At 29.6% G+C, this 16886-nt stretch overlaps 1 protein-coding gene across 1 annotated transcript in view; it reads left to right on the plus strand.

Annotated features, from left to right (window-relative positions):
* LOC128385458 (vesicular glutamate transporter 1-like) overlaps window positions 1–16886 on the plus strand; it is a 35031-nt gene that overhangs the window by 7447 nt on the left and 10698 nt on the right. Inside the window, exons 5-6 of the mRNA XM_053344325.1 lie at window positions 14776–14891; window positions 14968–15082. Of these exons, the coding sequence (XP_053200300.1) occupies window positions 14776–14891; window positions 14968–15082 (231 nt within the window). The remainder of the gene's footprint in view (window positions 1–14775; window positions 14892–14967; window positions 15083–16886) is intronic.

Consider the following 16886-nt stretch of genomic DNA (forward strand, 5'->3'; position numbering starts at 1 on the left):
AAAAGAGAGAGAAAGAGAGAATGAAGGAAGACAAGAGTTAAAGGTAAAAAAAGTAGGTAACAGATCGATAACAAAATTTACTCCATACATGATATAAGTCATTTCAACCTCACATTCAGTCAGGTAAATTCACCAAAAAAAAAGGGAAACCTTTTCAGTTGGAAGTTTTTTTTTATCATTTACTATCAACTTTATTAATGATGGAAATTATTTAGTATTGAAGATGATCATTCTGATGAGAAGTGAAGAGAAAGTTCATTTTTGAAAGAGAGAGAGAGAGAGGTGAAAGAGGCAAAAAATAATTTCCATTGTCTTCGAAAAGGCCTGAGGCGTTTCAGTTGATGAGAGAGGAAGATGCAACTCTTTTCATCATCCTCAGTCTTTTTCCATCTCTCTCTCTCTCCAATTTTCATCTTCTCTATGAAAACTTGACTATATTATCATCATGATTACTATTATCACTATTAACTAGTCCTCAATTTCATCATCTTCATTTTCATCCAATCTCATCTTGTTCATGTTCCCTCAAGACATGAAATCTTTTTGCCTTTTTATCATTATCATCTTGCATCTCCTCTCTCTCTCTCCTCTCTCACTTTCAACTCCCACTTATCATCCCTCTAATCATCATTATCATGAATCAATTTAACCTTCAACCATTAGGATACACAATAAATAATTACATCTACTCGATTAACTCATGATGATACAACACCAAGAATACAAAAAAAAGACAATCAGATGAAATCATATTGTCTCAATAACTAATTGTTAACGTTAACAAATTGATTCAATGATCAATATGAAAACGATATTAGGTTAACAATTAACTAATCAAATTTGCTACTCCTCACTATTTATCATATAATTAGCAAAAAGATACAATTTAGATTGTAATTGTTTTGCTTCATCCAATTGATATACAATTTGATTGTCTCTCTTTCACTTGACTATATGTAAAGAGATACAATCAAATTAACTTAAATCTTACAATTACTTGAAAGTAATACTATGTAATTTATATATGAATTTAATTTGATTGAACAATTTAAATAAATCAAATTGTCGATAAAACCTTAACAAACAATCAACGAGTTGCTATTAACTGATTTATTCAAATTCAGTTAAATTGTTTTGATTCTTATCGATTGTTAGTTGACAGAAAAAAAAAATACAGAGAAAGAGATTAAACCTTTTTCTTTGCTGGAGAAAAAAAAAGTTCAGTTCAATTTCGAGGTGATATAAATGTCTATCATGGTGGAAATATTATTCATAAATCATGTTATTAAGCCACAAGAACTTTTCTTTGTTTGTTTGTTGACAGAAAAAAAGTAAAATTTGAAATTCGAATGAGAAATAAAAAAATAAGTATTAGAATTGAAGAAGAAGAAAAATCTTTTTCTCTTTTCTCAATTCATTCCAACTGATTTTATTCATGATCATGATGAAGGATAAATAATCATGAAGCATTAAAATTGTCAACTTAAATGAATCAATGAATTGAAAGTCAATTGAATTATAAAAAAAATCAATTTAAGATTTTCACACATTTTCATCAGAACTTTTTTCCCCTTCCCTGTTGATAGTTATTATCTTTTCCTTCATGAGTATCAACAATTACATGATTATCTTGTTCCTGATTAGTTTTTCAATGAATATTAAAACAATTTCAAGAATCAGTAGTTAATCATGATTTATGTTCACAAGATTTTACCACCTTACAGTTTGTAGGATTTTAAGGCGGAAAGAGGAGGAAATATAATGATGATGATGATATAATAAAAATGAAGTGTTTTCCATGAAGAGGAGGAAGATGGAGGTTTGAAATTTTCTTATTCCATGGTAGTCGAAAATTTTTGCTTTTCTGCTTACCTCTTGAGTGTAAATACCTGAGAGTTTGTGAGGATGAAGATGAGGAGGAAGAAGAAAGAAAAAAAAGTTCTGAAGCTAAGATATTACATCATGGAAGATGAATTTCAATTCCAATATATCAAGAACTCTCATGAAAATAAATCTGTGTGAATAAGTAAAGATGAGGATAAACTATTATTATTATTATTTCCTTTAGTTTACTCCCATGGAATCAGCTTAGATACAAGAAAAAAAATATGAGATAAATTCATGGAGCACTTGAAATTTTGTTATCAAAGATTCTGATTCCGAGTGTTACTATTTTCTCACTAATATAAATAATCATATCTGAGGGTGGAAAAGGGGTTGATTTAGAAGCTACAAATTTTGAACTATCTCTTGGAGATTATAAGGGAAAATCAGAACTTCTCTCTCATATTATATAGCATTTGATTTAAGTCTATCAACCTTTCCTCCATTTCTTATACTCAGAAGGTGACATGAGTATAATTTGTATTCATGGTAATCATCCCCTCGATAAACATGTATTAATATCATCATAACCATGAATGTTTATTACCTCAATACTTGAAGAGTAAGAATTCATTTTCACTTTTCAAATGAATAGCTCAAAACTCATTCGAAATGAGAGAGAGAGAGAGAGATGCAGGTTAAGTTAAGGCTCAGAATATGTAAGAAAAAAGTGAAATCGAAGAGAAAAAAAGTTCCAAGATACTCTGAGAATCTACTGCGAAGGAAAGTTTAAAGTTACCATGTGTAGTAACATGATGATAATAATAACTCCCATTTCCACCCTCTCCCTGGGACAGAATAAGTAAAACCATGAAGGGTGAGAAGAGAGAAAGAAAAAAAGTATAAAAACGAATCCATAGTTCAGGCTAGTTTATCGATCGATTTTGAGACATGATAAACTTGAGAAGCTAAAACAGACACATACAGATAGACACACACACATATCTACATGTATGTAATATATAAACACACTCCACCATGTAGACGTATACATAAGCCACCATGTATATACAGAAATACAGACACATAGGAAAAAGTGTATTATGTGTGAGCAATGAACATGAATCCATTTTCATTCATCAACAATAATAATACAACATACATTTTGGTAACATAACAAAAAGGCAACTACTTCATGATAATATCACCATGATAATACATATCTAACTCTAATGCTCAATGTTTACTGAAAGTTATTACTTTTTCCACCTCCCACTTTCCATATTCACATAATATTATATTCATTTTTATCTTCCTGTTGGAATCGGAAATACAATAAATATATATATATTCAGTTCAATGGGTTATCGAATTTTTTTTCTTGTATTCTTTTCTAGGTCAAGATGAATAATCTAATCAATGAACAGTTTTTTAGACTTGCAACTTTTTTCTGCTGTCGAAAATTTTCTCAATGAAAAAATGAACTTTCTCCTCTTCGATTTCATGGTGATTATGATGATGACTCTGATTGTTCACATGTTAATCTCTTATTAATTAAAACTCATCCAGTGAATTACCATTGGAAATGACAGACAATTAGCTTGTTCCTTGTTCTGTTATTGTTCAGATTACCAGAACTTAATCACAATCACTGGGTGAACATTATCATGATTTTATGCTTCATAGTTGGAGATTTGAATTGTTTGAACAGTCAACAAGGTAGATAATCAGAAATTCTGGTTAAATTTTGTCTTTCCAAAAGTTTTCTCTCTCCATCAACTTACTCTCATCATTCAACTTTCTTCACCATGATGATAATAATGATGGTTGATGATTCTTTCTCCAGGTTAAGCTTCATATCTCTCCCATGAGAGATAAACTGAATTTAAGATACAATAAGAGTCACAGAAGTAAAAAAAAAAGTTCTGATGGTAAACAAAAAGAGGATATTATTATGTGTGTATTAGAAGACAGAATCAGAAAGGAGAAGAGAAAAAAACAAATCAACAAATAAATATATTGATCTAAAGAGATTATCATTTATCTTCCCTCCCTGATGATGACAATTAAGCCAGTTAATCAATTATTTCTGTCAAAAAGATTCGAATCGAGGTTCGAAAATAGTTATTCTCTCAATTGATCAACTATTCTGTGTATGAATCTGATGGTGATCATTTCACTTTCGCTCAGATTGGATAAGGTATCAAAGAAAATGAGATAATCTTTTGGATTAAAATATTATCACTCAGGTAAACAGATTATCTTGTAACTATTTTCCTTATAACTCTTTAATTCAGTTCGTTTTCCATGTAATTATACTAATTCGAAGCCTCTAAAGATTGATTAGATAGAAAAGACTGAAGAAAACTCAGTTTTCTCATTTTTTTCCTGGAAAAAATCTCCATAAAGTTCATCGGATAATCATCATGAAGATGAGCCAGAAAAACGATCATCATGAATATATAAATCAGAACATTTTTTACCCATTGAAATACTGAGACAATCAAAAATCAATCAGTTAATCATCACGATGATAATGATTACTCATTATTTGCCGATTCGATGAATCTTGATTACATGAATATTATCATGGTAACATTGAAAATTCATTGATGTTGAAATGAAATATTTACTTGGTTAAAGTTGATAACTTTTCAGCATTACCTTTTGTTTACCTGTCGCTATCAACTATTATATCAGATTGAAAGCATTTTTTTTATCAAATGTCATTACTTTTTAATATCATTACCCTGTTGTTATTATTGTTATCATCATTATTTCATGAACAACCTGAGAATCCATGAAATAACATTGAATTTCAATTGGAATGAGGAGAAAAAATTTCTTTTACATTTTTTTTCGAAGCCAAAGTTTCATCAATAAATAATTATTGTCATCATAAAGTTAACTCAATTCGCCAATTGATCAGATCGTTCAACTGATTTTAAGATTGTTACTATTGAGCTTTTCATCTTATTATATCACCATGAACATTATAATCATCATGGAGAAGAAATAAAATTCAAGGTAATCTGAATTTTGATTTTCTTTTTTGTTTCTTCTGATTCCATTTTCAAATTATATTCTTTTTTTTTCGAAAAGAGATTCAAGTTCGATGGGAGGTTTTCGAAGGTGGAAAAAAAGTATATAAAGGTGACTTATGAGATTCGATTATTTTTTTTCTCTTCCTTTCTTATTTATCATCTTTCTCGTCTTCCTTATTATATGTAATTCTTTTCATGAGAATATCATGTTTTCATCTTATTGTTTTTCCAATGGAAATCAATTTACCTTTTGCTTACCTGTTATTTCATTTCATTCACGCCCATGAGATTCACGATAAACATGAGACCAGAAGATTAAAAGAAAAACAATTTATCAGATTTTCCCTTAAATATAATTGATAATCAACGATAAATATCATACAGTCAATAATCGTGAAAAATTGAGTCCAATTTGGTTCAATAGGTTCTCATGTTGATCTAAATTGTTACAACAATTAGTTCATTTCTATCCGGAAGTTTTAATATTCATCAACTTGTATTTTCATTCATTAAATTGTGTTGATTAAATTGTAATCTCTTTTTTTTAATCAATTCGATATCAATCAACTTGGAAATAACAATTGTATTGTTATTACTTTTTCGTTATGTTTATCTTTTATTTATAAGTTTCAATTTCATTCAGAGTAAAACTCATGATGGTGATGATGATCATGGTGATTTTTTCATCATCATTTTCAGAATAGGCGGATGATAATGAGAAGGTGGGAAAATCATCATCATCATCAAATACTTACAAATGTTCAAATGATTTAGTTGATTGTTGTTAACCAAGTAAAATGTCATCAATTCAATTCCATATCATCATGAATACCCACCTTATCATGTATTGTGTGTATTAATGGTTATATGAAATGAATCAGATTAACATCATCATCATAATATTCATCCTTTGATTGTCCTCTTTCAAATAGTAACAATTACCACCAACAATCAACACTCAGTGTGAAAATTGAGTCAATTGTATTGGTTATTATTTAGTTAAGCCCTCGGGCTAATTATATTTTTATAATCAATTACCAACTGAGTTTGCTAATCAAAAATCAAATCAAATTTTATTTTCAATCTCCAATTGATTAGTTATTCTGTGATGAAACTTTTTTCATCAATTAACAAAACCAATTGACCATAACAACAATCACCATATTTATCTTTCTCTTTATCTTAATTACTTTTTTAATTATTCTTTTCTTCCTTTACCCTTTCCCATGATTTGTAATTTTTTCTCTCTCTTCTACACATTCTTTTCTCTCTGTCTTTATTTTCTCTTCTCTTCTTCATTCTCTTCACCAACAATCAACAACTACAAAATTGTAGTTCTCTCTTTCTCTTATTTGTGATCTTATTGTGGTCTTTGTGATCTCTTATGTGATCTTAATTTGTGATCTCTCCATTGTGATCTTAATTGTGTCTCTTCCTTTCCCTGACTATTTCCTTACCATACCTGGTGCCAGATATGGTGGAACTCCTTCCCTTCCCTTTTGTGTTCATAAGTTGATCCGGGTAGCCCGAATCAACTTATTTAGATAACACCAGAATCTTCATTTAGAATCTTCAATCAGAATTTCAACACCAGAATCTCAACATCAGAATCCCAACATCAGAATCTCAACATCAGAATTGAAACTTCAACCTTAACTAATTAGAATTTTAAATTTCAATTCTCAATAATTAGTTGTCATCTTAATTGTCACAGCCAGGTAGCCTGACTTAATAGACAATTTTATTCTATTTCTCATTTCCCTTCATTATCATTTTCTCACAATCTTAATTTATAAAAAGTTAGTCAATTAATTAATTTAGGAAGTTAAACTAATAACAATAACAATTAACTCAATAACCATAATCAAATAGTAATTAATAAAATTCTCAGGGTAATAAAACGATTTAAACTTCCACCGGAAAATAGATTCATAAAACAATAGATAAACAATTAACCCAACTAATCAAACTAGTAGAAAAAGAGTAACAATCGAAATAATCATCATCAGAATGTCTTCATCTCTTTGAGTGTTTACATCTCTTGATCAGTCCAGTTAGTTTAGTGAATCAACTTTAAAACCTACTTCTGTGTTAAATCTAGTTTCTTTCTTATCTTTCTCTTTTAATTTGTGTTCAATCCCATTTCATTAATTCTTACAATTTGTGTTTCGTTCTCCTCTTCTAATTTCTGTTCAATCTAATTTCTATCAATCCCCTTTCTTTCTAATTATTAATCGACAATCTTAATCTACTTTAATAAATTGTATTCAACCAACAACTTCAACTTTACTTTGTCACGATTCCAATGTTACCGCTCGACATCAAGCCGCTCAATCAACCCGCTACCGTTAATCTAAAATTCATAAAGTGAATCAATTTCTTCTCAATTTCTCATCTTCTCCTTATCAATTATTTTCTTTTCCTATTATTGTTTATCCTAATTCTTTAATTTCTACTCTTAATGTCCAACCAAATTTTCCTCTTTCCTTCTTTCAACCAAACAAATAAAAATACTTAAAAATTTCTAACGTGACAATTGGTGGCAGCGGTGGGATGATTTAGGATCGCCCTAGATTCACCCGCCTTCGTTTATGCATCGTTTACTCTTCTTCATTTATGTGACTTCAGTTCTTATTTTTGTCATTTTTATGACGTTCTTGATTCCTTCATTTTCTTTATTTTTTTATTTTGATTCCTTTTAATTTGTGTTACTACACGTCTTCGAATCATGTCTAATTTTTATAATATTACTTGGTCACAAATTCAACAATGTAAACAACATTTTAACGAACCCGCCGATTCATTTGTCCATAGAAAAGATTCACTCTGTAGGAAACTCTGTTTAAATCTCAACGACAAAGTAAAACTTATTGTTCAAAGTCTTCTTCCTGATCTTCGAGACTTTGTCTTGAGTACATTAGAATATTCACAAGTTTATAATATAGATGAGTTAATTAGAATCATAACACAATGTGAATACAATCTTTACTTTCATCATCATTCTCCTCATGAACACAATTATGGTTATTATCCCGATAATTATCAACTAACTTCAATTCATCATGAAAATAATCAGTATAATAATAACCCATCTGATCTTCATAGCTATTCTAATAAAATTCAACAAGTAAATTTAGATAATTCTACAAGTATAATTGTAAGTCCAGTTAACGAGGATAATAATGATTTCGTTGTTATGTATCCAAAATTAACTTTTGATAGTGTTAATGATCAAAAATCCGATGCCATCGAAGTTATTATTCCTGATACCATAGAAGATGATATTCCGAATAATTTAGATATTGAATCATCTAATGTTAATTTACCAAACACAGATTCAAACTCCGATCAATGCCATTCCACTTTGATTGCTCCTCTTCCAGACTTAGTTCCTGATAACGATGATGATTCTATTTTGTCTCAACAACTTTCAACATTTAATGAGTTAATAATTTTCGTTTCTTTAACTTTAATCAATAATTCCATACAACATCAACAGATTTTATCAAATGCTTCAGAATCTTCCGACGAAGATACTTTACCTTCACCCTGTTTAAATATTAATGCTGAAATCTCAACTGAAACTTTTCATGATGGAACTTTCACTCTTCAATATCTACCATTTCTATCAAGCCCAATAACAATCATTAAATATTATGACCATTTCTCCAGTTTGATCAACAAAAATCCTGATGAAAACGACGAGTGTACTACTAAACGAAATAATAAAAGGGAATTAGATCCAATGGACCTGCTAACGATTAAAATGGACTACGACTGAGGACAGTCTTTCATCGAACCCAGTAAATTGTGATGAAACTTTTTTCATCAATTAACAAAACCAATTGACCATAACAACAATCACCATATTTATCTTTCTTTATCTTAATTACTTTTTAATTATTCTTCCTTTACCCTTCCCATGATTTGTAATTTTTCTCTTCTCTTCTCTTTCTACACATTCTTTTTCTCTGTCTTTATTTTCTCTTCTCTTTCTCTCTTCATTCTCTCTCTTCACCAACAATCAACAACTACAAAATTGTAGTTCTCTCTCTTTCTTATTTGTGATCTTATTGTGGTCTTTGTGATCTCTTATGTGATCTTAATTTGTGATCTCTCCATTGTGATCTTAATTGTGTTTTCCTCCTTTCCTCTGACTTATTCCTGACCATACCTGGTGCCAGATATGGTGGAACTCCTTCCTTCCTTTTGTGTTCATAAGTTGATCCGGGTGGCCAGATCAACTTATTTGAATCTTACCAGAATCTTCATTTAGAATCTTCAATCAGATTTCAACATCAGAATCTCAACATCAGAATCTCAACATCAGAATCTCGATCAAATTGAAACTTCAACCTTAACTAATTAGAATTTTTAATTTCAATTCTCAATAATTAGTTGTCATCTTAATTGTCACAGCCAGGTAGCCTGACTTTATAGACAATTTTATTCTATTTCTCATTTCCCCTCATTATCATTTTCTCACAATCCTAATTTATAAAAAGTTAGTCAATTAATTAATTTAGGAAGTTAAACTAATAACAATAACAATTAACTCAATAACCATAATCAAATAGTAATTAATAAAATTCTCAGGGTAATAAAACGATTTAAACTTCCACCGGAAAATAGATTCATAAAACAATAGATAAACAATTAACCCAACTAATCAAACTAGTATAAAAAGAGTAACAATCGAAATAATCATCATCAGAATGTCTTCATCTCTTTGAGTGTTTACATCTCTTGATCAGTCCAGTTAGTTTAGTGAATCAACTTTAAAAATTACTTCTGTGTTAAATCTAGTTTCTTTTTATCTTTTTCTTTTAATTTGTGTTCAATCCCATTTCATTAATTCTTACAATTTGTGTTTCGTTCTCTACTTCTAATTTATGTTCAGTCTTATTTCTATCAATCACCTGTCTTTCAAATTATCAATCATCAACCTAAAACTAATAAAATGTATTCGACGAACAACTTTAACTTCAACTTTACTTTGTCACGATTCCAATGTTACCGCTCGACATCAAGCCGCTCAATCAACCCGCTACCGTTAATCTAAAATTCATAAAGTGAATCAATTTCTTCTCAATTTCTTATCTTCTCCTTATCAATTATTTTCCCTTCTTATTATTGTTTATCTTAATTCTTTAACATTTACTTTTAATGTCCAACAAAATCTTCTTTCTTCCTTTCTTTCAACCAAATAAATAAAAATTACTTGAAAAATTTCTAACGTGACAATTGGTGGCAGCGGTGGGATGATTTAGGATCGTTCTAGATTCACCCGCCTTCGTTTATGCATCGTTTACTCTTCTTCATTTATGTGACTTCAGTTTTTATTTTTGTCATTTTTATGACGTTCTTGATTCCTTCATTTTCTTTATTTTTTGTTTTTGACTCCTTTTAATTTGTGTTACTACACGTCTTCGAATCATGTCTAATTTTTATAATATTACTTGGTCACAAATTCAACAATGTAAACAACATTTTAACGAACCCGCCGATTCATTTGTCCATAGAAAAGATTCACTCTGTAGGAAACTCTGTTTAAATCTCAACGACAAAGTAAAACTTATTGTTCAAAGTCTTCTTCCTGATCTTCGAGACTTTGTCTTGAGTACATTAGAATATTCACAAGTTTATAATATAGATGAGTTAATTAGAATCATAACACAATGAATACAATCTTTACTTTCATCATCATTCTCCTCATGAACACAATTATGGTTATTATCCCGATAATTATCAACTAACTTCAATTCATCATGAAAATAATCAGTATAATAATAACCCATCTGATCTTCATAGCTATTCTAATAAAATTCAACAAGTAAATTTAGATAATTCTACAAGTATAATTGTAAGTCCAGTTAACGAGGATAATAATGATTTCGTTGTTATGTATCCAAAATTAACTTTTGATAGTGTTAATGATCAAAAATCCGATGCCATCGAAGTTATTATTCCTGATACCATAGAAGATGATATTCCGAATAATTTAGATATTGAATCATCTAATGTTAATTTACCAAACACAGATTCAAACTCCGATCAATGCCATTCCACTTTGATTGCTCCTCTTCAGACTTAGTTCCTGATAACGATGATGATTCTATTTTGTCTCAACAACTTTCAACATTTAATGAGTTAATAATTTTCGTTTCTTTAACTTTAATCAATAATTCCATACAACATCAACAGATTTTATCAAATGCTTCAGAATCTTCCGACGAAGATACTTTACCCTGTTTAAATATTAATGCTGAAATCTCAACTGAAACTTTTCATGATGGAACTTTCACTCTTCAATATCTACCATTTCTATCAAGCCCAATAACAATCATTAAATATTATGACCATTTCTCCAGTTTGATCAACAAAAATCCTGATGAAAACGACGAGTGTACTACTAAACGAAATAATAAAAGGGAATTAGATCCAATGGACCTGCTAACGATTAAAATGGACTACGACTGAGGACAGTCTTTCATCGAACCCAGTAAATTGTGATGAAACTTTTTTCATCAATTAACAAAACCAATTGACCATAACAACAATCACCATATTTATCTTTCTCTTTATCTTAATTACTTTTTTAATTATTCTTTTCTTCCTTTACCCTTTCCCATGATTTGTAATTTTTTCTCTTTCTCTTCTCTCTTTCTACACATTCTTTTTCTCTCTGTCTTTATTTTCTCTTCTCTTTCTCTCTTCATTCTCTCTCTTCACCAACAATCAACAACTACAAAATTGTAGTTCTCTCTCTCTCTTTCTCTTATTTGTGATCTTATTGTGGTCTTTTGTGATCTCTTATGTGATCTTAATTTGTGATCTCTCCATTGTGATCTTAATTGTGTTTTTCCCCTCCTTTTCCTCTGACTTATTCCTGACCATACCTGGTGCCAGATATGGTGGAACTCCTTCCCTTCCCTTTTGTGTTCATAAGTTGATCCGGGTAGCCCGAATCAACTTATTTAGATAACACCAGAATCTTCATTTAGAATCTTCAATCAGAATTTCAACACCAGAATCTCAACATCAGAATCCCAACATCAGAATCTCAACATCAGAATTGAAACTTCAACCTTAACTAATTAGAATTTTAAATTTCAATTCTCAATAATTAGTTGTCATCTTAATTGTCACAGCCAGGTAGCCTGACTTTATAGACAATTTTATTCCATTTGTTATTTCCCCTCATTATCATTTTCTCACAATCCTAATTTATAAAAAGTTAGTCAATTAATTAATTTAGGAAGTTAAACTAATAACAATAACAATTAATTCAATAACCATAATCAAATAGTAATTAATAAAATTCTCAGGGTAAAGAAACGATTTAAACTTCCACCGGAAGATAGATTCATTAAACAATAGATAGACAATTAACCTAACTAATCAAACTAGTATAAAAAGAGTAACAATCGAAATAATCATCATCAGAATGTCTTCATCTCTTTGAGTGTTTACATCTCTTGATCAGTCAAGTTAGTTCAGTGAATCAACTTAAAACCTACTTGTGTTAAATCTAGTTTCTTTCTTATCTTTCTCTTTTAATTTGTGTTCAATCCCATTTCATTAATTCTTACAATTTGTGTTTCGTTCTCCTCTTCTAATTTCTGTTCAATCTAATTTCTATCAATCCCCTTTCTTTCTAATTATTAATCGACAATCTTAATCTACTTTAATAAATTGTATTCAACCAACAACTTCAACTTTACTTTGTCACGATTCCAATGTTACCGCTCGACATCAAGCCGCTCAATCAACCCGCTACCGTTAATCTAAAATTCATAAAGTGAATCAATTTCTTCTCAATTTCGTATCTTCTCCTTATCAATTATTTTCCCTTCTTATTATTGTTTATCTTAATTCTTTAACATTTACTTTTAATGTCCAACAAAATCTTCTTTCTTCCTTTCTTTCAACCAAATAAATAAAAATTACTTGAAAAATTTCTAACGTGACAATTCTAACCTCTTTTAATCATTGTCCGAAACTTTTAATTGTCAGTTGAACAAGAAATTTTTTGATTATTTCAATTGAATTGACTGATTTTTTTTCCCTCATCTGTTATAATAATCAAATCAAAATTGATTGTTGGTAATGAAAACAATTCATTACTCATTGTAATTAACATTTACCTTGAAGCCAATGTAATATTGGCACAAAAAAGTAATCAAATTCAACTGATTAATAAACACATCGTAATGATTATAATCAGTTAATTTGGAATATAACAAAAAAATTGATTACTAATTAACTGGCAACAATTAATACGAAACAAAAAAAAACATGGAAGGTTAATCATAAGTGGTAACAATAAGATAATCATACGGTTAATTGATTACCTTGATTTTTAGTGTAAAATGTTAATCAAATGATATAATTAATTTCCCCTGAGGGTACAAATAAGTGTCCATGAGGTGAAACGAAGGGCTGGAAAAACTTTCGAATTGGAAAATTTGATTTTTTTTTCTATTCCATTAAATTCATTTCATCATCTCAATTGATACAAAACCTAAATGATTATTCAAAAAAAAGGTGATAACTTTAATCGTCATCGTTTTCATGAATGATAATCATCAAAATGATGAAACATTCACCATTGAATAAGTTTCATCTTGATGATTATCATTAAACATTGATAAGGTTTCGAAGGATATTTTTTTAGTTATCTCTTCAGGATTGATTGTCTTTCACTGATCAATTATATTCATCATCATCTTCTTGTTCATCTTACAGTTGAATCATTCTGAGTAGATGGAAATTCATGAGAATACCTTTGATTGATACGATAAGCTACTCGAACCAGGTCAACCGTAAATAAACCCATCCAACCGAATTCAAGAATCTTCATCATCATGATCATCATGATATTTGCTCATTCTATTTATATAATTTTCCTCTGAGAGCAACAGAGAGAGAGAGAGATAAAGTTTCATTTTATTATCTTTTTCCATCAGGATGATAATGAAAATTCATATATATTGTGATGAGAATTGTTGATTAGATATAATTTTATTTCATTTATATTCATCAGTTAATAATTTACCTTTGATTGAGATGAAACTAAATTAAAATGAATAGTAAAAAAATAGTTGCTCAACAATTGATTGCTTTCACTCATCATTTCCGTTTCCGGTATTATTATCACAATGCAATAATAAGTGTAATATATGGTTTACATTAATTCTGGTTGATTAGAAGATGATAAAAGTAAATTGCCTGATATTTAAATTATTCAGGTTGTAAAAATATAATTATAATGATTAATAAATCAAATCTTTTTTTACTCGCATTCATATTATCATGTTGAACGATAAGAAATAGGAAGATAATTGTAATTGTTTTAAATTGTTCTGCTTTTTTTTTGTTCTTCTTGAGTATCAACATTCAATTCATCAGCATGATTGAAATGAAAGTTTTAAATTAGAACAGAAGAAGAAAAATATTCCAAGATAAAAAGGTTGACCTAGTTTCTGAAAGAGGAGGAAGAAGATGATGATGATGATGATAACAAAAAGTTCTGAAGCCATTATAATGTTTTCCAACAGATAAAAGTGGGAGTTTGAGGGTGGGTATTAATACTCATGGGAGGATTGAGATAAAATCGATAGTTGTGATTACATGATGAAAATGATGATTGAGATGAAATCAAATGAGATGATCCTGACCAATTGTTTGAAATGGACCAAAATTGATGAGATGTTATCTTGATTTTCAGAATGAATCAGAATCACAAATACCAATCAACTGTTTATCTAAACATTAATCTGATTTATATGATTAGTAAAATGGAAATGAAAGAAAAAAAATTGACCTTTCTTTTTTTTTACTCTCCCTCTCGACTGGTCATCTCTCTCTCTCTCTCTCTCTCTCTCTCTCTCTCTCTCTCATTTAGCCGGAACTGGACTGGACTCCCGAAACTGTGGGCGTTGTGGACTCATCTTTCTTTTGGGGTTATATTGTCACACAAATTCCAGGCGGTTTTCTAGCCGCTAAATATCCAGCCAATAGGTAAGTCCGAACTTTGGAAGATTCCAACTCAAAATTTCCAATCCAATGAACTTTTCTCTCTCTCTCTTTTCATCAGAGTTTTTGGAACAGCAATAGCCACCTCTGCCTTCCTTAACCTTTTACTTCCGGGAGCAGCTTATTTCGGCTATGGTATGTTCATGGGGGTTAGGATATTACAAGGACTCGTCGAGGTAAGATTGATGGAGGGAAAAATATCCCACTCCTTTTCTCACCACCATTGGAATTTATTTAATTCATTCCATGTGTTTAGATTTACCTTGGTGACCTTTTATCATCATTATTGGATAATCACCACTATCAATTTCACCTCCTACTCTCTCTCTCTCTCACTCCCACTCTAATTCTCATCAATATATTAATAGTAACTGAAACTTGATAATTTACTTTTTTTCATTATTCATATTCACACCAATTCCCTCAGTAAATATTATTGTTATCTTGTTGTTCATTGGTTCTTGTTCATTGAATGAACTTATTATTTGTTATCATTTTAAATGAAATGATGATAATTATTCAATCATCTTCTTGTTAGAAATTAGTATTGGTGTTTAACAGAATGACGCTATCAAATTATTATTATTATATCTTTAGAATTTTGAATCATGGAAATGAATAAGATGAACACCAAGAAAGAAAAAAGTTCTATTGAAAATGGATCGATAGAAAAAGAGAGAAATATCTTTCTCGAACTCTCGAACTTGAAGCTTTGAGAGTTCTAATAGAAAACTTTTCTTTCCAAGTTACAAGAGTAAACCACATGGTACATTGCTATATATTCACCATAGAAATCTTTATCAATGCCCTGAGGCAATTCCGTTTTTATATCAACAGAAACTGAAATATATCCACGATACTGATGATGAACTTGATGGTGTAAGTGATGAGAGAGAGAGAGAGATGAAGATAAAGATAAAATTGAGTTACCTGCCAGTTATCATTAGATGTAACTCATTTTTCATCATGTTAATTTCCTGTTCCTGGGAAACGTATTAATAATATTAACTGAGAATAAGGTTTTCGGTATTGAACTGAATTAATTGTATAATCTGTAGTTCACCTTTCTACCAAATTGTAATTATACTTAATCATTAGATGTACAATACACGCAATTATTGCATGTTAATTGTATTTCTTAATTGCACCAATTCAAAATAAGAAACAACAAAAAAATGAAACTTTCATTTCCATTTTCATTTAATTCCAATATTCCATGAAAACTATTAATACATCTTCATCCTTTACCTTTTCTCCTGATGGTAATGATAGTTAATATTAATCTTTCTCATCTAAAGTTAATCCTTAACCACAGATTATATATTTTTCTAGTTGATCTTAGGCTCTTGTTTCCTCTTTCAGTTAATCCGAGGAAAAAATTTCCTCTCTTCCCCATTTGCTCATCTTCATTTCATCAGATTGCTCATCCTCATCCTCATGAACCAACAAAAATCATGAGGAAAACAATCAAATCCTATTTGAGTCAATTAATCGTATCTGTGAATTAAAAATCTAACCAGAAACTCAACATGAAACAATTACAAAATCCTTTGATTCACTTTCAATTGCCACTTAATTTAATTTTGCTTACATAACATTTAAAATGATTAACAATTGATTATTGATTACGTTTAATCAATTATTCAAAATTGTGATAAAATTGAGGTGAAAATAAAATTGAACTTTTTTTTTCAATCTCATTCTCGATGTTCATTAGTCTAATTGAAGTGAAATGTTTGTAAAATTGATGATGGAAAATAATTTAAACTTTTAAATTGTAATTTAATCATAGTTAATTATCTTAAGTGATTGCTCAATATCAACTGATTACCATCATTTGGCTGAGTTTTATCATGAGGAAAATGTTGAAAGAGAAAAGAAAACAAGTTCTACCAATGAGAATGTAAAATTTTCACTGAAATTTTCATGAAATAAAATCATGAGAGCGAAAGGAAAACAAACAATTAGTTTGAAACAAGA

This window comes from Panonychus citri, unplaced genomic scaffold, assembly GCF_014898815.1.
Source record: "Panonychus citri isolate SS breed McGregor unplaced genomic scaffold, ASM1489881v1 Contig00049, whole genome shotgun sequence".
Taxonomy (NCBI): Eukaryota; Metazoa; Arthropoda; class Arachnida; order Trombidiformes; family Tetranychidae; genus Panonychus; species Panonychus citri.